We start from the raw sequence: 26,279 nt of genomic DNA on the forward strand, positions 1-26,279 counted from the left end.
GATGACAAACTCCGCCTACACCGGTAGTGCGTTTACGGGTCAGGGTTCGACCGTGTATGTATGTATTTCTTTATTTAACACATCTGGGTCTATATTAAAACCATAGTGCAATACACGCAGTTAAAACACCACCCCGTGTAGTGCCCTTGATCTATAGAGACAGGAGGTGTTTGGGACTGAGCAGTTTGCTGTGACGTTTCTGCGCCTGACTGAAGAAGTGAAACTATGTAATGCAGACAAGCAGCTTCGGTAACAATCATTCTGGAGACAATAAATCTTAATTTCTTTTTACAGAGCAGTTATATATAAATATCCTGAGCACAATAATAATATACTGATCTTCTTTTCTCGAAGGTGGAAATCGAAGCCTGGAATGTTTAGAAGACTGGTGTTATATGGTGCTGCAAGCTGGAAATCAGCAGTAATTTCCCAGAACTGGCAGAACAAGGTTGGTTATTAATAAGAAAATATCTCTGCTTCCAGAGTAAAATAAATGTAACTGTAAAATCAGTTCCACAGACTACATAATTATTATTTATTAATTATTTATTATAACATGTCTGGTTATTAATGTTATATTGGTTTTAATTTATAAACTTTCCACCGACAACCTATTTTAAGAAAGCATTAAAAAAAAAGTTTGGACCCTGCCTATAGATCATAAAATTCACTTTGAGAAATCCTGATTTACAGTCAGTATGGTGAAATGCCCCTTTTCACTATGGTGTTTTCCAAATGCCAAACCACTGTGATGATCAATGTCATATACTGATCACAATATAATCACTATATAATCAGTATTATTGTGCCTTCTTTGCTTCCATGTTGAACATTATTTCAGTACTGCTTAATCTTGCAAGCTGGTTTCTGTCTTTTGCGAGAATGTCTGGTCATTTCTAACAGCAAATTCACTTTCACATAATATTGTAAAAAAAAAAACACAGACAATTACCTGTCATGAGTAATCAAACATGCAAAATGATTTTACATTAGTTTGTTTGCTTTTATGATTGCAGTTGGATTTTTAGCTCTCGTGACTCTTTAAAATGAAACTGTATTGTCATCATTTGTAAAGTTCATTATAGGAAGCATGGATTTAACCATAAAAAAATAGCTTTCATTCTAGAACCTGATATCAGGTGATTTGTTTTGTTTGTTAATTTTTTAGCTGACACTAGTTCAGTTTCATGGTGGAAGGTGGCTAAAGCTGATGTATGTGCAATATGCATTCAACTCATTTTTCAGGTGGGCAGTGATAGGTGATTAAATGCAACCTGTGGTCCTGAGCCATTGTAGTAGACTGTTGACATTAACTGAATTCCAAATCCTTCCTGAAATCTCTCCTGTTGCTCCGTAATCTCATGGAGCCTCAGGCCTTGATGTGAAACCATCTCCCGCTGCACAGGCCTGCAATCAAAGGGAACTTTATCGCAAGTCAGGGTGCCAGGACAAACCAGGCAGATCCTAAGAGGGGAAAGGGACAGGAATACTGGTCCCTGGTACCTCAGGAGCACAATTACATTATTATCTTTAGCTATCTTTAGTAGTCTTTAAATGAAAAGTCTGCAGATAAATTCTAAACAAGAGACAAGTTACAGCGACTGCATGAAAAATAGAATGTCAGAACAATCTGGTAATTGTAGTTCGCGAAATGAATTGGGTGGATCTGCTGACTCACTGATTTTGGCTTGGCTGATTTATGCTTGTACTTTATTCAGGTCGCCACACTTTTAACAAGTAGAGAAAGAGGGAGGAACTGCATTTGAGAAGTGAGTAAATCTAGACTTAGACAAGACTTTTGTGTTATTATTTGGTTCATAGCAAAATCTGCTCGATGAATATGTGCAGGAATTAATAAAATTACTAATAATTTAAATTTTTTATTATAATTGAAGCATGAAAAACTACTGAAAAATTGCACATATGCAACTTTGTTTTTATGTAAATGTGTATCCTCGTTCATGACCACTCTCCAGAAACTAGATTGCAATAATGTAACTTGCAGTCACTGAATGAAACAGTGAACGAATCAGAAAAAATCATTTTGGTGAACATGATTTTTAATCAGCCTGATAAACAAGTTCAAGGTGTTTTCCAGCATATAATGTGGTAAACTACCATACATGTAATAATTAAGCATTAAGGACATTATAATGTATTTTTTTAATTAATAATGTTCTTGCAGTTTAGAATTTGGATAAGAAATGTAGTTCATAACAAAAAAGCTGTAATAGATTTTTTTAAAACTATAAACTCACCTCTTTTTTTTTCCCTCCAGACAAACATGTCTCGGCAATTGCATGCACGAAGGATTGAAAAAGTGGACAAGAATGTGTGGTAAATTTTTACTGGAATTTTTTAGTTGGTTTCCTTAAGATGTCTCACAATGGCCAAAGTTCACATTTAGTTTGTGATGCACTTGACCCTGATTGTGGCTTCTGTTTATGTATAATAGACCTGGATTATGATTTCCTTTACCTCTCAATTGACATTCTTTTTACAAGACTGTTTTTGCACTGCTATGTTACAGTTCTGACAGCACAATATTATGTATTTACTTGGATACAGATTTATTTAGGAGAACAGAGGTGTTATGGTTCTATATTTGGAAAGCATCCCAAAATGAACATTGTCAGGTTACTAGAATAGAAATTAATTTTCCCCTTCAAGATCATAAAAAGCTGTGCTTTCTAATAGGTAATTATATAAAAGTACTTTATGGGTTAGAATAAATAATTGCTTAAATAACAATCCTTTTCAATCTACATGATGGCAAAGTACATTTCTGTCTTTTCAGGCAGGTTCATTAGTGATCGTTTATTTACTACACAAATTGTTTTTAATTATTGCCCTACTATTGACTATAGACATTTTTAGGTATGTAAATATTTTTCATAGGTATAGCCTGAATATTGAAAACAGTACACAGTAGTCAGTGTGAGGAATTAACTACAGGTATTTTTCATAACCTAAATACATTTTAGTTAATTGAATCCTTAGATGGCATAGTTTCAGATGCTTGTTTTGAGGTATTTAATTATTTGTGTTTATCTGCTAGGATTGAATTTACACGGCTAGCTGCTGAGTATAAGGTTGTAAACTTGGGGCAGGGATTTCCAGACTTTTCTCCTCCCAGCTTCCTCTTGGAGTCTCTGTGCAATGCTATTAAAGGAGGATCCTCCATGCACCAGTACACACGTGCCTTTGTAAGTCATTTTTACATTTTCAATTCATTTACAATTTTTGATCATCCGGATTTTAGGGTTTGCAAAGTAATTTGTGATTTTTAAAAATCAATACATAACCAAAAAAAGTTTTGTAACAGTGGTAGAATTCATGAGAAATCCTGTTACGTTGAGTAAAAATAAAATCTGATTCTCAGGGCCATCCACCTCTTGTCAGGATCCTTGCCAAATTCTTTGGAAGGATTTTGGGCCGTGAAATAGATCCAATGCAGGAGATACTGGTTTCTGTTGGAGCCTATGGGACACTTTTCTGTGCCTTTCAGGCTCTGGTTGATGAAGGTGATGAAGTAAGTTTGTGTGTGCTGTTTACTCTGGTCTGAACTGAATATTTGTGACCTAAATTCCTTTTATATGCAAATAATTTTTATAAATTAATTTACCAGATTTGAGCATTGCTATCTGTGATGTCTTTATATTCTTATTTTTTTCTTCTTCTCTGCTTGTTCTATGGTCCAGGTGATCATTTTGGAGCCTTTCTTTGATTGTTATGAATCCATGACTTTAATGGCAGGAGGAAAACCTGTGTACATCTCTCTGAAGCCTGTACGTGTTCACATTTTTAAACATTGTTAAATGTGCATTTATTTGTTAATCACAAATTAGTACACCAAAAACAAAACATGCTTATGCATATCTTACAGCAAAAGGTCACCGGCCAATCTTTGACTAGTGCTGATTGGGTGTTATGTCCTGAAGAGCTAGCCAGTAAATTTAACTCTCGTACAAAGGCCATCGTTATTAACAATCCCAATAATCCACTAGGCAAGGTGAGTTTTACCCATTGCTTACAGAGTTTATTATTTAAAGTTGTTATTCAGAATGACATAACTGTTTAATTATACTGAGCAAAATTATAAACGCAACACTTTTGTTTTTGCCCCCATTTTTCATGAGCTGAACTCGTACACAAAAGGCCTATTTCTCTCAAATATTGTTCACAAATCTGTCTAAATCTGTGTTAGTGAGCACTTCTCCTTTGCCGAATTAATCCATCCACCTCACAGGTGTGGTATATCATGATGCTGATTAGACAGTATGATTATTGCACAGGTGTGCTTTAGGCTGGTCACAATAAAAGGCAACTCTAAAATGTGCAGTTTTAATACACAGCACAATGCCACAGATGTCGCAAGTTTTGATATCTGTGCATTTGAATGTTTGAATTTCTTTACCATAAACCGTCTCAGGGAAGCTCATCTGCATGCTCATCGTCCTCATCGGGGTCTCGACCTGATTGCAGTTCGTCATTGTAATCGACTTGATTGGGCAAATGTTAACATTCAATGGCGTCTGGTACTTTGGAGAGCTGTTCTCTTCACAGATGAATCCCGGTTTTCACTGTACAAGGCAAAATGCGTGAGGCAAATGGTGGTCACATCAGATACTGACTGCTTTTTGGACCCCCCCGGGTTTCCAGTACAGTAAAACTGCACATGGCCTTTTATTGTGGCCAGCCTAATTCACACCGTTGCAATAATCATGCTGTTTAATCAGCATCTTGATATACCACACCTGTGAGGTGGATGGATTATCTCTGCAAAGGAGACGTGCTCACTATCACAGATTTAGACAAATTTGTGAACAATATTTGAGAGACATTTTTGTGTACATAGAAAAAGTCTTAGTTCTTTGAGTTCAGCTCACGAAAAATGGGGGAAAAAACTAAAGTGTTGCGTTTATAATTTTGTTCAGTATATGTATTATGAATGTTGATTGTGTTTGAATAACAGATTTATACATAATGCATTAATTAACCAACTAAAACTAATAGAACAATTGAACTTTATATAGAAATGAGAAAATAAATAATCTATAATTTTTCTGTAGGTTTTTCAGAGGGAAGAGTTGCAGATGATAGCTGACCTGTGTATAAAGCATGATGTTATTTGCTTAAGTGATGAGGTGTATGAATGGCTTACATATGATGGAGCACAACACATTAAAATAGGTAACAATTAGAATTCATATGAATCCTCACAATTTAAACATCACAGAGTAGTATACAATAACCCAGACATTATGGTTGCAAAGCCAGTGCACTCTTAAATGGGGAAGGTTGCATTAGGAAGGGCATCCAGCGTAAAACGTGCCAAATCAAATATGCGAATCACAAATCAGACTTTCAATACCGGATCAGTCGAGGCCCAGGAGACCAACGACTACCACAGATATTGTTAGCCAAAATGGGTACTGGTGAAAATTGGGCTATTGTTGACTGAAGGAGGGGAAGGAGAGGAGGAAGACGTCTACAGAGACGGCAGGAAAAGGAGAAGTATAGGAAATTGGAGGTTAGGGTGGGAACTTTAAATGTTGGTACTATGACTGGTAAAGGGAGAGAGGTAGCTGATATGATGGAGCGGAGAAAGGTTGACGTGTGTTCAGGAGACCAAGTGGAAAGAGAGTGAGGCCAGGAACTTTGGAGGTGAGTTTAAAATGTTCTATCATGGCGTGGATGGAAAGAGAAATGGTGTAGGGGTGATTCTGAGGGAAGAGTTTAGTAAGAGTGTAGTAGAGGTGAAGAGAGTTTCTGATAGAGAGATGAACATGAAGCTGGAAGTTGAAGGGGGGATGATAAATGTCATCAGTGTTTATGCTCCACAAGTAAGTTGTGAGATGGAGGAGAAAGATATCTAGAGAGAGTTAGATGAAGTGGTAGAAGGTGTACCTAGAAAAGGAAGATTGGTGATTGGGGCAGACTTTATTGGCCATGTTGGTGAAGGGAACAAAGGTGATGAGGAGGTAGATTTTGCTAAAAGGATGGAAATGGCAGGGGGGAGTGGTGGCTCCAGCGGTTAAGGCGCTGGGTTGCCGATCGGAAGGTCTGGGGTGCAAGCCCTGGTATCGCCAAGCTGCCACTCTTGGGCCCTTGAGCAAGGCCCTTAACCCTCTATGCTCCGGGGGTCCCTTACGAGGGAAATATCAAGGTCTGTGACGTCGGAGTGACGTGGGGCTGCCTTCCCGTGATGCCTGAGGAATGGAGAAGAAGTGTGCTGGTACCGATCTTTAAGCATAAAGGAGATGTGCAGTAACTACAGAGGGATAAAGCTGATCAGTCACACCATGAAGTTATGGGAAAGAGTAGTGGAAGCCAGGCTGAGAGAAGAGGTGACCATCTGTGAGCAACAGTATGGTTTCATGCCGAGGAAGAGCAACACAGGCGCATTATTTGCTTTGAGAATGTTAATGGAGAAGTATAGAGAATGTCAGATTGGATTGTGTGTTTGTGAATTTAGAAAACGCATACGACAGGGTGCCAAGAGAGGAGGTGTGGTATTGTATGAGGAAGTCTGGTATGTCAGAGAAGTATGTGAGGGTGGTGCAGGACATTTAAGAGGACAGTGTGACAGCAGTGGTGTGCAGTAGGAACGACAGACTGGTTCAAGGTGGAGGTTGGACTGCATCAAGGATCGGCTCTGAGCCCTTCCTGATTGCAGTGGTGATGAACAGGTTGATAGACGAGGTCAGACAGGAGTGGTGCGGTTGCAGGGGGAAGAGGTGGAGAAGGTGGAGGAGTTCAGGTAACTGGGGTCAACAGTGCAAAGTAATGAAGAGTGTGTTAGAGAAGTGAAGAAAAGAGTGCAGGCAGGGTGGAGTGGGTGGAGAAGAGTGATAGCGGTAGTGATTTGTGATAGAAGAGTATCTGCAAGAGTGAAAGGGAAAGTTTATAGGACTGTGGTGAGACCTGAGATGTTGTATAGTATAGAGACAGTGGCAATGAGTAAAAGACAGGAGGTGGAGCTGGAGGTAGCAGAGCTGAATATGTTGAGATTTTCATTGGAAGTGACGAGGATGGACAGGATTAGGATCAGGATCTCCCTCACCTTGTCTCCAAAACGTCCTACATGCGCTGTCTCTCTAGATCGGGGTGGCCAACCCGCGGCTCATGCGGCTCTTTGCCTGGTTTCATGCGGCTCTTACGCTCATATCAATGTTTGTGTTTGTGTTTTTTTTTTTAATGTGCGTGTTTGCTTCACTTGAGTTCAATACGGTATTTTTAAGAGCTAAATGATCTTGCCCCTACTGGGAAACTTTGCGGTATTTACATCTCACGCACATGCGCATTTGACGAAATTACCATAATGAACTCAAAAGAAGCGAACACGCACATTAAAAAAAACACAAACTTCCATATGCAAATTGTTTACTTAAATTTAAATAAACAGGTCGTGTCAAGTTCGCTCTCAAAATGGCAGGAAAAAATGCACAGCAAAAGGAAAATATGAAGATGAACACAGGACGGTTTTAACAGAGTGGGAAAGTTTATATTTTTTTTGTTGAACGTAATAACAAGTCATTCTGCCTTATGTCAGGCGTCATTAGTGCATTTCAAAACTTCAAATCTTCAGCGCCATTTCAGCTAACATCGACCAGGAATTTCCAAAAGGGACTAAACTTCACAAATACAAGTTGGTCATTTTGAAAAGTCAGGCAGAAAAGCAGATACAGTTTTCCCAAAAAATTTGCTTTAAATTTGGCTTGGAACATTGCATGGGCTAAAAATCCATACAATGAAGGGGAGTTTGTTTAATAATGGCTTAGTGACGTTGTTGAAATCTTCTGAAAACAACAAACTAAAACGCATTGTATCAGATGTCCAACTGTCCCTCCACACTGTTGAACACAGAATATGGGACATTAACACGGCTATTGAATCACAGTTGCACTCTGACCTGGAATGCCAGAAGTCCCACTAAGCAACATGCATGGTAAAAGAAAAACGCTAATATAAATTATAATATTTTTGATTGTGGACTTGTCCATGTGTGCCCATGTGTATGATGTGGCTCTTTGCGGTAACACAGTAAAAAATGTGGCTCTTGGTCTCTGACTGGTTGGCCACCCCTGCTCTAGATTGAGATGGTTTGGACATGTGACAGAGAAGGGACATGGGTATATCAGTAGAAAAACCCTGAGAATGGAGCTGCCAGGAAGGAGGAAAAGAGGAAGACCAAGGAGGAGGTTTATGGATGTGGTGAAGGAAGACATGCAGGTAGATGGGTTGAAAGAGGCAGGTGTAGAGGGCAGTGTAGTATGGAGACAGATGATCCGCAGTGGCGATCCCTAATAGGATCAGCTGGAAGAAGAAGAAGAAGAAAAAGAAGAAGAATAGTAGTATACAATATATGTTATTTTAATATATACAGTGAGGAAAATAAGTATTTGAACACCCTGCTATTTAGCAAGTTCTTCCACTTAGAAATCATGGAGGGGTCTGAAATTGTCATCGTAGGTGCATGTCCACTGTGAGAGACATAATCTTAAAAAAAATAATCCAGAAATCACTATGTATGATTTTTTTGACTATTTATTTGTATGATACAACCCAGCCATTATGGATGCACAAGCCAGTGCACTCTTAGTGCCGGTCCCAAGCCCGGGTAAATGGGGAGGGTTGCGTTAAGAAGGGCATCCAGCGTAAAATATGCGCCAAATGAAATATGCGGATCACAAATGAGAATTTCATACCGGATCAGTCGAGGCCCGGGTTAACAACGACCGCCACAGGTATCGTTAGCCGACAGGGTACCGGTGGAAATTGGGCTACTGTTGGCCGAAGGACGAGAAGGAGAGGAGGAAGACGTCTACAGAGATGGCAGGGAAAGGAGCAGTGTAGGAGAGTGGAGGTTCGGGTTGGTACTTTAAATGTTGGTACTATGACGGGTAAAGGAAGAGAGGTAGCTGATATGATGGAGAGGAGAAAGGTAGATATGCTTTGTGTTCAGGAGACCAAGTGGAAAGGGAGTAAGTCCAGGAACATTGGAGGTGGATTTAAACTGTTTTATCATGGTGTGGATGGAAAGAGGAATGGTGTAGGGGTGATTCTAAAGGAAGAGTACAGTAAGAGTGTAGTGGAGGTGAAGAGAGTTTCTGATAGGGTGATGATGATAGGGTGAAGGTGGAAGTTGTAGGGATGATGATAAATGTCATCAGTGCCTATGCTCCACAAGTTGGCTGTGAGATGGAGGAGAAGGAAAGATTCTGGAGTGAATTAGATGAAGTGGTAGATGGTGTACCTAGGAAAGAACGATTGGTGATTGGGGCAGACTTTAATGGGCATGTAGGTGAAGGGAACAAAGGTGATGAGGAGGTGATGGGTAGGTATGGTTTTAAGGAGAGGAATGTGGAAGGGCAGATTGTGGTGGATTTTGCTAAAAGGATGGAAATGGCAGTGGTGAACACTTATTTTAAGAAGAAGGAGGATCATAGGGTGACATATAAGAGTGAAGGAAGGTGCACACAGGTGGACTATGTGCTATGCAGGAGATGCAACCTAAAGGAGATTGGAGACTGTAAGGTGTTGGCAGGGGACAGTGTAGCTAGACAGCATCGGATGGTGGTCTGTAGGATGGTTTTGGAGGCGAAGAAGAGGAGGAGAGTGAGGACTGAAAGAAGAATAAGATGGTGGAAACTGAAAGAGGAAGAGTGTAGTGTGAGGTTCAGGGAAGAGGTCAGACAGAGGCTCAGTGGTGTTAAGGAGGTGTTGGATGATTGGGCAACTACTGCAGGAGTGATGAGGGAGGCAGCTAGAAAGTACTTCGGAAATTCGGTTGGACCAGATGACATACCGGTAGATGCGTGGAGATGTTTAGGAGAGATGGCAGTGGAGTTTTTCACCAGATTGTTTAACAGGATTTTGGAAGGTAAGAAGATGCCTGAGGAATGGAGAAGAAGTGTGCTGGTACCGATCTTTAAGCATAAAGGAGATGTGCAGTCTTGCGGTAACTACAGGGGAATTAAGTTGATCAGTCACACCATGAAGTTATGGGAAAGAGTAGTGGAAGCCAGGCTGAGAGAAGAGGTGACCATTTGTGAGCAACAGTATGGTTTCATGCCGAGGAAGAGCACCACAGATGCCTTATTTGCATTAAGAATGTTGATGGAGAAGTATAGAGAAGGACAGAAGGAATTGCATTGTGTATTTGTGGATTTAGAGAAGGCGTACGACAGGGTGCCAAGAGAGGAGTTGTGGTATTGTATGAGGAAGTCAGGTGTGTCAGAGAAGTATGTGAGGGTGGTGCAGGACATGTATGAGGACAGTGTGACGGCAGTGAAGTGTGCAGTAGGAACGACAGACTGGTTCAGGGTGAAGGTTGGACTGCATCAAGGATCGGCCCTGAGCCCCTTCCTGTTTGCAGTGGTGATGGACAGGTTGACGGACGAGGTCAGACAGGAGTCTCCCTGGACAATGATGTTTGCGGATGATATTGTGATTTGTTGTGAGAGTAGGGAGCAGGTTGAGAAGAGCCTGGAGGGGTGGAGGTACGTGCTGGAGACAAGAGGAATGAAAGTCAGTAGGAGTAAGACAGAGTACATGTGTGTGAATGAGAGGGAGGGCAGTGGAGTGGTGCGGTTGCAGGGGGAAGAGGTGGAGAAGGTGGAGGAGTTCAGGTAACTGGGGTCAACAGTGCAAAGTAATGGAGAGTGTGTTAGAGAAGTGAAGAAAAGAGTGCAGGCAGGGTGGAGTGGGGGGAGAAGAGTGACAGGAGTGATTTGTGATAGTAGGGTATCTGCAAAAATTAAAGGGAAAGTTTATAGGTCTGTGGTGAGACCTGCGATGTTGTATGGATTAGAGACAGTGGCATTGAGTAAAAGACAGGAGGTGGACCTGGAGGTAGCAGAGCTGAAGATGTTGAGGTTTTCGTTGGGAGTGACGAGGATGGATAAGATCAGAAATAAGTTTATTAGAGGGACAGCGCATGTAGGATGTTTTGGTGACAAGGTGAGGGAGGCGAGATTAAGATGGTTTGGACATGTGCAGAGGAGGGACATGAATTATATTGGTAGAAGAATGCTGAGGATGGAGCCACCAGGTAGGAGGAAAAGAGGAAGGCCAAGGAGGAGGTTCATGGATGTGGTGAGGTGAGACATGCAGGTAGTTGGTGTAAAAGAGGCAGATGTAGAGGACAGGGTGGTATGGAGACAGATGATCCGCTGTGGCGACCCCTAATGGGAGCAGCCGAAAGAAGAAGAAGATTTATTTGTATGATACAGCTGCAAATAAGTATTTGAACACCTGAAAAAGTCAATGTTAATATTTGGTACAGTAGCCTTTGTTTGCAATTACAGAGGTCAAACGTTTCCTGTAGTTTTTCACCGGGTTTGCACACACTGCAGGAGGGATTTGGGCCCACTCCTCCACACAGATCTTTTCTAGATCAGTCAGGTTTCTGGCCTGTCGCTGAGAAACACGGAGTTTGAGCTCCCTCCAAAGATTCTCTATTGGGTTTAGGTCTGGAGACTGGCTAGGCCACGCCAGAACCTTGATATGCTTCTTACAGAGCCACTCCTTGGTTATCCTGGCTGTGTGCTTCGGGTCATTGTCATGTTGGAAGACCCAGCCTCGACCCATCTTCAATGCTCTAACTGAGGGAAGGAGGTTGTTCCCCAAAATCTCGCAATACATGGCCCCGGTCATCCTCTCCTTAATACAGTGCAGTCGCCCTGTCCCATGTGCAGAAAAACACCCCCAAAGCATGATGCTACCACCCCCATGCTTCACAGTAGGGATGGTGTTCTTGGGATGGTACTCATCATTCTTCTTCCTCCAAACACGTTTAGTGGAATTATGACCCAAAAGTTCTATTTTGGTCTCATCTGACCACATGACTTTCTCCCATGACTCCTCTGGATCATCCAAATGGTCATTGGCAAACTTAAGACATGCCTGGACATGTGCTGGTTTAAGCAGGGGAACCTTCCGTGCCATGCATGATTTCAAACCATGACGTCTTAGTGTATTACCAACAGTAACCTTGGAAACGGTGGTCCCAGCGCTTTTCAGGTCATTGACCAGCTCCTCCCATGTAGTTCTGGGCTGATTTCTCACCTTCCTTAGGAGCATTCAGACCCCAGGAGGTGAGATCTTGCATGGAGTCCCAGTCCGAGGGAGATTGACAGTCATGTTTAGCTTCTTCCATTTTCTAATGATTGCTCCAACAGTGGAGATTTTTTCACCAAGCTGCTTGGCAATTTCCCCGTAGCCCTTTCCAGCCTTGTGGAGGTGTACAATTTTGTCTCTAGTGTCTTTGGACAGCTCTTTGGTCTTGGCCATGTTAGTAGTTGGATTCTTACTGATTGTATGGGGTGGACAGGTGTCTTTATGCAGCTAACAACCTCAAACAGGTGCATCTAATTTAGGATAATAAATGTAGTGTAGGTGGACATTTTAAAGGCAGACTAACAGGTCTTTGAGGTTCAGAATTCTAGCTGATAGACAGGTGTTCAAATACTTATTTGTAGCTGTATTATACAAATAAATAGTTTAAAAATCATATATTGTGATTTCTGGATTTTTTTTTTTAGATTATGTCTCTCACAGTGGACATGCACCTACGATGACAATTTCAGACCCCTCCATGATTTCTATGTGGGAGAACTTGCAAAATAGCAGGGTGTTCAAATACTTATTTTCCTCACTGTATATAATCACATCAAGGGGTGTTTAATGCATGATGTAGTAATAAGCGTTTGCTTATATATATATATATATATATATATATATATATATATATATATATATATATATATATATATATAGTATAAGTAAAAAAAATACAAAAAAAGAAGAAATTCTTACAAATATTCAAGATGTATGTAGCAAATGAATAATAGTACAATAGTATCCAAGATAATAGACAGTAAATGTAAGATAAACTAGGATATGCTATGACTACAAGAATGTTTACAAAAGAATAATATTATTGACTTCATATAGATGAATCGTTCTGTGTTTTGACTGTAGCCAGTCTTCCGGGTATGTGGGAGCGTACCATCACTGTTGGCAGTGCAGGCAAGAGCTTCAGTGCTACAGGCTGGAAGGTAATATTAAAGGAATATGAATATATTTGTATATCACAGTTTTTGGTTTTTTTAGGTAATTTTGTTTGAATGAATTTCAATTAAATAATCCCCAACCTATGTTTTATTCAGGTGGGCTGGGGAATAGGACCTGCACACCTACTGAAACACCTGCAAACTGTCCATCAGAACTCCTTATACCACTGTCCCACTCTTAACCAGGTAAAAAAATACCTAAGAGCATATTCAATGTACAACCGTGGCAAAAACTAATATTAATTTTCACAAAGTCTGCGGTCTCATTTTTTATTATAGCAATTTGCATATGAAAAAATATCAGATGCAAATTCCCTCTTTGCCATGAAAATGAGCTTAATCCCCAAAAGAATTCAGCCCCGACACAAAAGGACTAGCTGACACAATGTCAGTGAGTCTCACATTAACACAGGTAAGAGTATTGATAAGGACAAGGCTGTAGATCACTCTGTCATGCTGATTGAGTTAGAACATCAGACTGGAAGCTTTAAATGGCGGGTGGTGCTTGAAATCATTGTTCCTCCTCTATTATCCATGTTTAACTGCAAGAAAACATGTGCAGTCATAATTGCTTTGCACAAAAAGGGATTTACAGGCAAGGATATTACTGCTAGTATGACTGCACCTAAATCAACCATTTATCGGATTATCAAGAACTTCAAGAAGAGAGGATCAATTGTTGTAAAGAAGGCATCAGGGCTCCAAAACAAGTCCAGCAATCGCCAGGACCGTCAACTAAAGTTGATTTAGCTCCTGGTTTGGGGCACCACTTGTGCAGAACTTGCTCAGGAATGGCAGCAGGCAGTTGTGAGTGCATCTGCATGCACAGTGAAATTAAGCCTTTTGGAGGATGGTCTGATGTCAAGATGGGCAGCAAAGAAGCCATGTCTCTACAGGAAAACATTAGAGACAGACTTATATTCTGCAAAGGTTACAGGGATCGGACTGCTGAGGACTGGGGTACAGTCTCTTTCTCTGATGAATCCCCTGTCCGATTGTTTGGGGTATCTGGAAAAAAGCTTATCTTGAAAAGAAGAGGTGACCGTCAGGCCTGTGTCATGTCAACAGTAAAAGATCCTGAGACCATTTATTTAAGAGGTTTCATCTTAGCCATGGGAGTGGGCTCACTCTCAATTTTGCCTAAGAACACAGCCATGAATAATGAAAGGTACAAAAGCATCCTCAGAGAGCAACTTCTCACAACCAAGAACAGTTTGATGATGAGCAATGCTTTTTCCAGCATGATGGAGTGCCTTTCTATAAGGCAAAAGTGATAACTAAGTAGCTCGTGGAACAGAACGTGGAACAAAACATTTTGCTTCCATTGCAAAGAAAATCCCCAGAATCCTATTTAGAACTTGTGGGCAATCCTCAAGAGGTGGGTGGACAAACAAAAATCCACAAATTCTGACAAAATCCAAGCATTGATTATGCAGAATGGACTGCCATGAATCAGGATGTGGCCTAGAAGTTGATTGAGAGCATGCCAGGGTGAATTGCAGAGGGTCAACACTGAAATATTGACTCTTTGCATAAATGTAATGTAACTGTCTAAAAACGGCTTTGACACATAAAATACTTGTAAATATACTTCAATATAAGCAGCAGACTTTGCGAAAATTTATATTTTCCATTATATTTTCCATTGAATTCCCAAACATTCAGGGCACTAAGGTATCTGACCCAATAGTTTGACTAAGCACAGATATAGGAATTATATGGCAAAAAAGGTATTTACTGAAATTCTATGCCTATGCATTTATATGAATATGACCATATATATGAAAAACTAATATAATTCAGCAAGTGTCATAGTTTTTAGGTACATCTATATACATTTAATGAACCTGTCAATTTAAATAAATGAATGCTCACCTGTTAAATGGGTCACTCAGTTTTAATCTTTTAATTGTTTCAATCTGTTTTTTTAATTGATTTATTCTATAAAAACATTTTATTATGCTTTTTTTTTGTCAAATTTACATAATAGTTGTGTTTGTAGGAGGCTGTTGCTGTAGCATTTCAGAGGGAATATGACATGTTTGGCACTGAGGAAAGCTACTTTAAACAGCTACCCACCCTGCTCCAGGCCAAACGGCTCAGACTAGCGGAGTGTCTGAAGAGCGTAGGGCTACAACCCTTTATGCCTGAGGGTGGATACTTTTTGATCACAGACATTTCTTCCCTGAGTAAGTACACATTTCTATACAATATATACAGTTTAAACCTCAAAGATGACAAGACAGCACAGGGGCTCAGTACAACATAAGGCAACAGCACTGTGCCAGCTGATAACACACTAAGTACAGTAACATCATGATAAACTACAACCCCAATTCCAAAAGAAGTTGGGAAAATGTAAATAAAGATGTAGATAATGTATGAATGTGTAAGAAATCTGTATTTCTCTCATTTATCTCCATACCTTTAAAATCTCAAAGCTAATTTGACTTCAGTTTTCATGATTATTTTCCAAACACCACACAAACATCTAGTTGTCAATAAAAACGCAAAAGCATGCGTAGGATTCAAATGTGGATTTGTAAACAGTAACACACAGTATTAAATCTTATGTGTCTCTCATGTAGAGGTTGACTTAAATGACCCAAGCTCCAAGGATGAAACCTATGACTACAGATTTGTCAAATGGCTTATTAAAGAGAAGGTATATTTAAAACCCACATTTTTTTTTAGTTAATACTGTTATTTATTGTACAAGTAACATGGTGTGTTTTGTGTTTTTTTTTTCCAGCATTTGGGTACTATCCCAGTGTCTGCATTTTACAGTCAAGAAAGCAGAGCAGGCTTTCAAAACTACATTAGGTTCTGCTTTGCCAAGGTAATTTGTTACTTATGATGCACTATATTTTCAAAAGTCTTATTCAAAATGTTTAAAGATCAAATATATTGTAGAAATAAATTTTCCCTTCACTGGGACTATGGGGTCCAAACCTGTATGACAATAGAGACATAGTTTATTTAAGTTTGGTCTGAAAGAATAAGAGTGGCCTGTTTAGATCCCTGACCTCAACCCCAGTCAGAATTTAAATGCCGACTGCACACCAGGGCTCCTCATACAATTTCAAGCCTGACCTTACGAATGCTCTTGTGGCTGAATGAGCAGGAATCCCCACAGCTACACTTCAAAATCTGGAAAGCCTTTATAGTTTCTAGTACAGTGTGCTACAGAAGCAAAGGTGCAACAAACACCTGTCCATTGTGTTGCAATGAGAAATTCAGCCCAATTGGTGTGATGGTCAGTTGACTACATGATTTATACATATTATTGTACAATAAATAATTAAAATAACACAAAAATAAAGAAATTGGTTTCAAATTGTAATTGCATTTTTCCAATTTGATTAATATCACAGTAGTACATAAAAAGTAAAAAAAAAAAGTGTATGTTTGTCATGATAAATGTATGTGGAGAGAGTATAAGAAATTTGATTTCATCATGATTTATCATGTACTTATATAACTTTTTTTCTTCATATAAAAGGATGATTCAACCCTCAAAGCAGCTGAAGATATCCTGAGACAGTGGGAAAATCAAAAGTAATGGTATTATGTGATCCAGAATTTACTTTGGAAGTCAGATTGCTCACATGTATGAGTTTGGAAGAAACATTTATTTTAATAGATTTTTTTTTTTTTGCCCATTATTTCCCTTTTCCTCTGTCTGTAGATGTGTGTGTCTATTAGTCAGTCATCTTTATCAAAAATCAGTTAATGTAGTAAACATCAGGGCATATGTTAAATCACTCCATGACTGTATGTAGTGTTAACAATCATGCAATTGTTGTGAAACTGTTTACTCTGTGAATATATAATTAATATGAATAAATTACTTGTGGTTCTATTTTCATTCAATGATTTTTACTATGGTTATATCTCAGAGGTATTTATCTTGCTGTTTTTGTCACTTTCGGGTAAAATGTTTCCAATCACTATAGTGTGTGCAAGTGCATTAAGGGTCGTTAAAAGTATAAAGGGATGCTCTTGTGTGTGCATGTGCAGTATCTTGTTCATAATTTAGCTTATAAACACCAAATTGCTGTGGACATACAGGGATTTTTATTTTTTATTAAAACCACACGGAACTGGTATAACGCATGTGCACACTTGCATTGGAAATATTTTCCACTGCACCACTGACCAACAAAATAGTATGGAATACAATATTAGTTTATGGTTTAAACAAACAAGTCTGTTTTATTTAGAGGAAAAGCAGCTAAATGTGTGCAAAGCTTCATCAGAAATACTGTTTAAAATAACAGTTTTGGTTTGTTTGAAATTGTTCCTGATAATGTTTTATTTTATGTGTGTCTTCTGATATTAATGCCTTGATTCCTGTGGTAAAATAATGAAAATGGAAAAAGAAAACTAGCGGTAGGGGCCAAGAAAGTAAAAACTGTTCTGTGATAAACATAAGAGAAAATTGCAAAGAGGTACAGAAGTAAAAACAGACACACATGAACAGCCAAACAAACTCTAGTTAAGTACTAAACAACTGACAATACAACCAACGAAGAAGTGAACAGGAACCATTTATTAGTCAGCCCATTTAATCATTTTCAGCCTATTGATTGTTTTTTTTGTTTGTTTTGTTTTTATAAAATATTCCAGCAGTTTTAAGTGGCCTGGCGAATATAAGTGGTGTGTTCAGTCTTTTATGAATGGGGTTCTTCATAACATTCTCAAACAAATTATCTGCTCATAAAGGCTCTTTATTAGGGTTACTCTTTTCACAATTGTCTACCACCCAGCATTCAGCCTGCCTGGCATGTTCTGCCTGTTCATAATACATTTTCATTTTACAATTTCTAGTAAATTCAGTGATGTTTAAATGTTCTTTTCTGTTAAAGGAGTATGTAGGCTCTTTTTCTCATACACCCATCCATGCAGGCTTCTTGATCCTGTAGCACTTTAGCTGTGTCCTGTCAGCACTGTGTATCTTATACTCAAGTCATGTCAAGTTTATTTCTATAGCGCTTTTCACAACAGACATAGTCTCAAAGCAGCTTTACGGAATTTAACAGTTAAGGTAAATGATGTGTATTTACCCCTGATTAGCAGCCATGGTGACTGTGGCAAGAAAGAACTCCCTTAGATGTTATGAGGAAGAAACCTTGAGAGGAACCAGACTCAAAAGGGGAACCCATCCTCAATTGGGTGATATAAAGAGTGTGATTATAAATCTTTAAACAATACAGAACACTGGAGAGTGAGAACTTATTTCATGAGCACTGGTATGTAAGATTATGAGTAATGTCCTTCCTACAGTCTTATACACTCATTTGAAATTATGGAACCAGGAGCTACTGAGCAACTCATAAAATAGCTCAACATTTGCGATCATCACAGATCCAACACCAGCTTCTCCATGCCAGAGCCTTTAAACACTCAAAGAGGTCCAATGTCCAACTCCACATGAATTAGGATTCAAATGGCGCTGGTACGTCTGATGGTTCGGGATTATAATTTTATATAGCACCTTGGGTCTAGGTGAAAATATAGTTCATCTCACTGTCTAATGCACCCTTTATATGTATGGCTGTGATGAAATCATAATTATTCTATTTTTATGGCTAAGGGGGTAAGGGCCTTGCTTAAGAGTTCAGCTGAGGCAGTTTAATGTTCCAGAGATTTAAACTCACACATTCTCATCAGAAGACAAACCTCTTGACCATTGAGGTAGCACTTATCTGACTAATGTTTTATTCTAACCATCTTCCCAGTGCCACCGCTACATCAAGGTCTCTCATGCTTATTTATTCCTTTTGTGGGTTTTATGTGTGAACGCTCATATGTATCGGTATATTGGTATACCCATATACTGTATGTGTATAGTGGTGATTACTTTTATCCTACTGTGGTTTTAAATGTTATTAGACGTTATCATTTAAGTTTAGTCTAGCTATAGCTGCATAATTAAAAGTGAGAAACAGAATGTAACACAGACATAGTGTCACCAATCACGTCAGTGTCTTGCTAATATCATAATCAACAAATCAGATGAACCAGGCAGGCTGTGTAAAAAATGAGGAACCATGTCCATAAATAAGAGTAGCAGCTCCTGCCTGTAATATGTTCCATTCTGCCTTAAAAAACTGTGCCCTCAAAAGTCAGTAGCAGTTCATATTATTAAAATATATTGTGTCTATACATGGCATTCGTAGTCTTGGGGTAAGTGTGTACCATTTTACTTTGAAATTGATTTTGTAATCGTTGACCAGGTCACCCAGATAACTCTTGTGAACAGTTTTTTGTAGTAACCATTGTAACAAACTATTTCCAGCAATTATCTACCCATTTAGCCATTAGTAAATTATGGCATGCTTTCTGTCTTCTAATCTTGTATTTATGTATTTATTTTGCAAACATCTGTTCATACAAAATTTAAGAGCATGCTGTTCTTAAATGGTAAAATTTAAATACTGGAATGTCTGGAAGTGTAGTAGTAAGCAAGCTGTAGTGTGAAGAACATTTCTAATTCCCATGAACTGACAGAACAAGGTAGTGCAGATATCAGCTACTTCCAGTACTTATATAGATAGATGGTGCTTTCATTAACATTATTATTGCAGTTGCATTATCTTGGTAAGTAAATTCCCTTTTTCCCCCTTCTTTCTTTCTTTCTTTCTTTCTTTCTTTCTTTCTTTCTTTCTTTCTTTCTTTCTTTCTTTCTTTCTTTCTTTCTTTCTTTCTTTCTTTCACTCTATCTATCTATCTATCTATCTATCTATCTATCTATCTATCTATCTATCTATCTATCTATCTATCTATCTATCTATATATCTATCTATTGTCAAGATGGCTAACCTTGGGTTGATAAACATCTATCTTTTAGTATACAGTACATGTATGTATGTATGTATGTATGTATGTATGTATGTATGTATGTATGTATGTATGTATGTATGTATGTATGTATGTATGTATGTATGTATGTATGTATGTATGTATGTATGTATGTATGTATGTATGTATGTATGTATGTAGATCTATTGTAGATGTTTAATTTGTTCCTCTATATATATATATATTAGCCAGCAAACAGTCTTTATCAGAAGCTTAACAACATTGTTTTTTTATGCTTTTTTTATGGTTAGTTTTAGATTTAACTACGATTCAGGTTCTTGGTTTTCAGATCGTCATGTCCCACAAACTGAACACACCCAGGAATGAACTAGTCAATAAACATATATGGTAATGATTTACTCACTGTTTTTTAGTACAAGTTTATTTGAAGTATCCAAAGATAATCTTAGTGCAGGAACATAACTATGCTCCAGTTATATAGTTTATAGTTATTATAGTTTATAATTATAGTTTTCTTTTCCTTGCCCAGAGATATGAACATGATTCCTTTAGCTGATCTTCCTACATTTTTGTAAAAAGAATATGTTCACATGCAATGATATCAAAGAAAACACTTTTAGCATATAATTTTTTTTTTACAATGATGGGGGAAAATAATAAATATGAATAATGTATAATAATGTAATAATATATATGTAAAGAATAATTGTAATTTAATCAATGTATTAACAGTAAACAACTGATGAAAGAATAATTCTTATTTCACTGAATGTATTGTTCACTTACTAATGCCTACTCTTCTAAAATGAAAGCCACTATAAGAAACTTTCACAAAATTTGGAACTATATGATTTGTTTCTGCCAGGTCAGAACTTTCACAACTTACTGCTGAGTATAAAGCAGTCAACCTGGGCCAGGGGTCCCCAGACTTTCCTGTACCCAGTTTTGTTCAGGAGGCACTCTGCAATGCTGCCAGTGGAAGCTTTCATGTACACCAGTACACACGCTGTTTCGTAAGACAGATTATTTTTCACCCTTTCTTGCCACTAGGCAGTATGTGACATCATACATTGATCATTACATATTTTTACCCTCGCCTAAAGATGATATAGAACTATTTATTTAGCAGACTGTGATCTTTGTATGGGGTAAATATATCCTACCCATCAAAACGTTCTTTTTTTTAATTATTTATTATTATTATTATTATTATTATTATTATTATTATTATTATTATTATTATTATCTGTAATATGCGGTATATGTACATAAACTGTATATAATGTAGTTGCTACACACTAGACCTGGTGGTTTTTTTAAATGTATATTTACCTGAATAGATGTTTATATCAATGCAAACTATAGCCAAAATTTATAAATCAATATCAATCAATTAATAAACGCCTCCAAGTTAGGTTTATAAAAGAAAAGTATAATGTGACCAACAGGGCCATCCACCACTTGTTAAGATTCTTGCCAAGTTTTTTGGGAGGATTTTGAGCCAGGAAATAGATCCCATGAAGGAAATCCTGGTTACAATGGGAGCCTATCAGGCTGTTTTTTGTGCAGTTCAAGCTCTGGTTTATGAGGGTGATGAAGTAAGTCATCTGTCCACATACTTCTGGACATATATTGCATATCAAGGATGTTGCCTTGGTAGCTTTATGTAAATGATTTTGTTCTCTACTCTCTCACTTTTTCATGCGTCATGTGGGTACAGGTGATCATTATGGACCCTTCATATCATTGCTATGAGCCCATGATAATAATGGCAGGAGGAAAACCAGTTCACATTCCATTCAAACTTGTGAGTGTTGAATTAGAAAAACTCTAGTAAATGTTTTTTGAGTTGTAATATACATTTCTTTATTTATCACAAAATTAATTACACATAAAAAAAACCCCTGTGTGTCCAACAGAAAAAGTTCATCAGTCCAACTGTGTCTAGAGCTGATTGGGTGTTTTGTTCTGAAGAGCTAGCCAGTAAATTCAACTCAAACACAAAAGCTATTATTATTAACACTCCCAATAATCCACTGGGTAAGGTGAGCTCTCTCTATTTTTTTTTCCGAGTATAATGTTCTGTTTCAAAATTGCTTGCAGAATAGAGTTGTGTTGTTATGAACTAAAATTGAATGTATCTGTCACGGTTGCGGAGTGACTGAAGCAAAAACCCAGGTTTAGTGAAGAAACAGGTTTTAATGAAGTAGCGATGCAACGGGTAAATAAACATGTCTAACGAAAAGCAAATGATTCTTGGGGAAGGAAGAACAGAGCGGTCTCTGGAGGAATAGAGATCGCGGCGGTATCCACAGGAAAGAAGATAGTCGTATTGCGAGGTCAATGTGTTCATCTACGTGAGATAGTAGAACTGACGGTGAATGAGAGAAAGTGAGGGGTTTATGTAGGGCTGCGGTTAACGAGCTGCAGGTGCCGGTACTTAGTATGATGGGGACGTGTGTGTGTGTGTGTGTGTGTGTGTGTGGAGCTGAGGGATGGCGTGGCAGGCTGTCCCCTGACAGTATCAAGTATTACAACAGCTATTGTTAGCTAATGTGTTTATAAATGTGTGTAATCAACAGATTCATTCAATAATCAGATTAAAGACCAGTAAAAAGTGATTTTGTTATTCCAAATAATAATCAGCTCAATTAGACATTTCTCTTGCAGGTTTTTCAGAAGGAAGAGTTACAGATGATAGCTGACCTGTGTATAAAGCATGATGTTATTTGTATCAGTGATGAGGTGTATGAATGGCTTACGTACGATGGAGCACAACATATTAAAATAGGTAAGAAGTTATCCTTGCTATAAATCTTTTTATAAATTTTATAAATTTTTCTGGTTTGCCTACCAATAAAGACTTAATCATATATATATATATATATATATATATATATATATATATATATATATATAAATAATAAAAAATAAAAAATGTATCTATGCTCCTATTACAGCGACCCTACCCGGCATGTGGGAGCGCACTGTGACCATTGGGACTGCAGGCAAGAGCTTTGGTGTCACTGGATGGAAGGTAATGGAGTCAAATGGTACTAAGATAAATAATGCTGTAAAACTGTTGCTAAATCAACCCACTTTTATAATTTTTTTGTAATATTATACTAAATGGTTTGCTGTGTACATACAGTACTTTTAAAAATTGTTTTTCTTAAATTAGGCCTTCCTTTTTTACTCCCTCCTGGTGGCTCCATCCTCAGCATTCTCCTACCGATATACCCCATGTCCCTCCTTCGCACATCTCAATCGCGCCTTCCTCACCTTGTCTCCAAAAACGTCCTACATGCGCTGTGCCTCTAATAAACTAATTTCTAATCCTGTTCCTCCTTGTCACTCCCAATGAAAATCTCAACATCTTCAGCTCTGCTACCTCCAGCTCCACCTTCTGTCAATGCCACTGTCTCTAAATCATACAACATTGCAGGTTTTACCACAGTCCTATAAACTTTCCCTTTCACTTTAGCAAAAACCTTCTATCACAAATCACTCCTGCTATCACTCTTCTACACCCACTCCACTCTACCTGCACTCTTTTCTCTACTTCTCTAAAACAATCTAGATTACTTTGCACTGTTTGCCCCAGGTACCTAAACTCATCCACCTTCTCCACCTTTTCCCCCTGCAACCGCACTACTCCCCTGCCCTTCCTCTTATTCACAGATGTACTCTGTCTTACTCCTACTGACTTTCATTCTCCGTCTTTAGCGTGTACCTGCACCCCTCCAGGCTCTTCTAAACCTGCTCGCTACTCTAACCACAAATAACAATATCATCCGCAAACATCATAGTACACAGAGACTCTTGTCTGACCTCGTCCATCAACCTGTCCATAACCACTGCAAACAGGAAAGGGCTCAGAGCCGATCCTTGATGCAATCCAACCTCCACCTTAAACCAGTCTGTTGTTGCTACTGCACAATTCACTGCTGTCCCACTGTCCTCATACAGGACCTGCACCACCCTCACATACTTCTCTGACACACCTGATTTCCTCATACAATACCACAACTTCACTCTCGGCACCCTGTCATAAGCTTTCTCTAAATCCACAAACACACATTGCAACGCCTTCTGACCTTCTCAAAGCAAATAATGCGTGTAACCATACTGCAAATAAGGCATGAAACCATGCTGTTGCTCACAGATGGTCACCTCTTCGCTCAGCCTGGCTTCCACTACTCTTTCCCATAACTTCATGGTATGACTGATCAACTTTATTCCCCTGTAGTTACTGCAGGTCTGCACATCTCCCTTATTCTTAAAAACCGGTACCAGCACACTCCTTCTCCATTCCTCAGGCATCCTCTCACCTTCCAAAATCTTGTTAAACAATCTGGTTTAAAACTCCACTGCCATTTTTCAAACATCTCCACGCTTCTACCGGTATGTCATTGGGTGCTACCGACTTTCCACTCATCATCCTCTTAATCACTGCTTTCACTTCCTTCTTACTAATCCAATCCACTTCCTGCTTCACAATCTACACACCATCCAACCTTCTCTCTCTCTCTCTCTCTCTCTCTCTCTCTCTCTCTCTCTCTCTCTCTCTCTCTCTCTCTCTCTCTCTCTCTCTCTCTCTCTCTCTCTCTCATTTTCCTTATTCATCAGCTGCTCAAAATACTCCCTCCATCTTCACAACACACTCTCCTCACTAGTCAACACATTTTGCCTTAATGTTTGTTTTATGTAATGAGGCACATGAGCAAATCACTATAAAACAACTCTGAGTTTTACAAAGTGTGATTGATCTTAAAAGCTTGGTATCATGAACGTTTTGGTTAATTTATTTGAATTTAGTGTGACACAGGTCTGCTACAATATTTCAGGTAGGCTGGGCAATTGGGCCAGGACACATCTTGAATCACCTGCAAAAAATTCATCAGAACTCTATACACCACTGTCCTACTCTTACTCAGGTAAAAAAAAAAAAAAAAAACCTGCACATCTCTAATCATTTAAAATGTGCAGAGTAATAAGGAACTTGGTTAAAAAAAAAAAAATCTAAACCTCCTCTATATATATAAATATCTAAATATAATATATTATTATATGTAAGGGCATTAAAAAAAAAAAAAAAAAAAAAAAAAAAAATATATATATATATATATATATATATATATATATATATATATATATATATATATATATATATATATATATAACAATTCTCTAACCATCTGTATAATTTATTGTTTGCAGGAGACTGTTGCTGTGTGCTTTCAGAGGGAATATGAAACATTTGGGACAGAAGAAAGCTACTTTAGGCAGCTGCTCCTGCAGCTCCAGGCCAAAAGGCTTAGGATAACTGAGTGCTTGAGGAGCATTGGACTTCAACCATTTGCACCTGATGGTGGCTATTACATCATCACAGACATCTCCACCCTGAGTGAGTCCTCACACCCATATATATATATATATATATATATATATATATATATATATATATATATATATATATATATATATATATATATATATATATATATATATACACACACACACACACATACATAGTGGTGGAATAATATGTTTTGCTTCAAGGATCATATGACATGCAAGACTATGCAGGAACTCAGTACAAAAACTATGTGAAGAGAAATAATGAAAAAAACACATTGAATAAATTCATTAATTAATAGCAGGTTGAGAAATACAATCAAAAATGTGTTTACCTTTATTACACAAAGTACCTAGAATAAACTTTGTTTTTCCTGTAGAGGTGGATCTGAATGACCCAAGTACTAAGGACGAACCTTATGACTACAGATTTGTTAAATGGCTTATCAAAGAGAAGGTAATTGTATATTATACTGATTAAAAAAATAAATCTCTTTTAAGTACTTTTTATGTATAGTAACAGAATGTGTTTTGTGTGTCCTTTAAGGGTTTGAGCACTATCCCTGTATCCGCGTTTTGCAGCCCAGAACACAAAGCAGACTTTCAGAACTATATTAGAATCTGCTTTGTAAAGGTGATTTGGTGTATGAATGTTTCAAAGCTCATTCTTGGACCTTTAAAATACTTTTAAATTGTTTCTGATAAATTTGCAATTGAGTAATAGCTGCCAATTACCTGCTTATTATTAGAAAGCTGCTTGTGAGAGCCATTTCATTATAGCGTGTAGTAAGAAAGATATTGTGTCATATATCATCACAATGGCAATTAATCCCACACTTTTTTTTGTTATAAACAGGATGAATCAACCCTGAAAGTGACTGAAGATATTCTGAGAAAATGGAAGGATGAAAAAATACAGGATACTGAATCTGTCTGAGATGAACTTTACAAAGTGCATAATGCAGTCTACAGTTTGTAAAGAAGAAGAATCTTGTTATTGAAACCAAATACAAAAAA

General features: G+C 38.1%; 1 protein-coding gene across 1 annotated transcript; it reads left to right on the forward strand.

Moving 5' to 3' along the window:
* LOC310720667 (uncharacterized protein) lies at positions 1–26,279 on the forward strand. The gene is made up of 26 exons (XM_083531442.1): positions 1–227; positions 355–448; positions 2,279–2,337; positions 3,059–3,206; positions 3,383–3,532; positions 3,702–3,788; positions 3,887–4,012; positions 5,073–5,193; positions 12,988–13,064; positions 13,176–13,265; positions 15,082–15,268; positions 15,668–15,744; positions 15,832–15,918; positions 16,582–16,639; positions 20,195–20,291; positions 20,770–20,917; positions 21,353–21,502; positions 21,625–21,711; positions 21,824–21,949; positions 22,575–22,695; positions 22,865–22,941; positions 24,752–24,841; positions 25,125–25,311; positions 25,643–25,719; positions 25,810–25,896; positions 26,119–26,279. Coding segments are annotated over exons 1-26 (2,691 nt in total). The 5' UTR covers positions 1–225; the 3' UTR covers positions 26,200–26,279.

This window comes from Silurus aristotelis, assembly GCF_946808225.1.
Source record: "Silurus aristotelis genome assembly, chromosome: 26".
NCBI lineage: Eukaryota > Metazoa > Chordata > Actinopteri > Siluriformes > Siluridae > Silurus > Silurus aristotelis.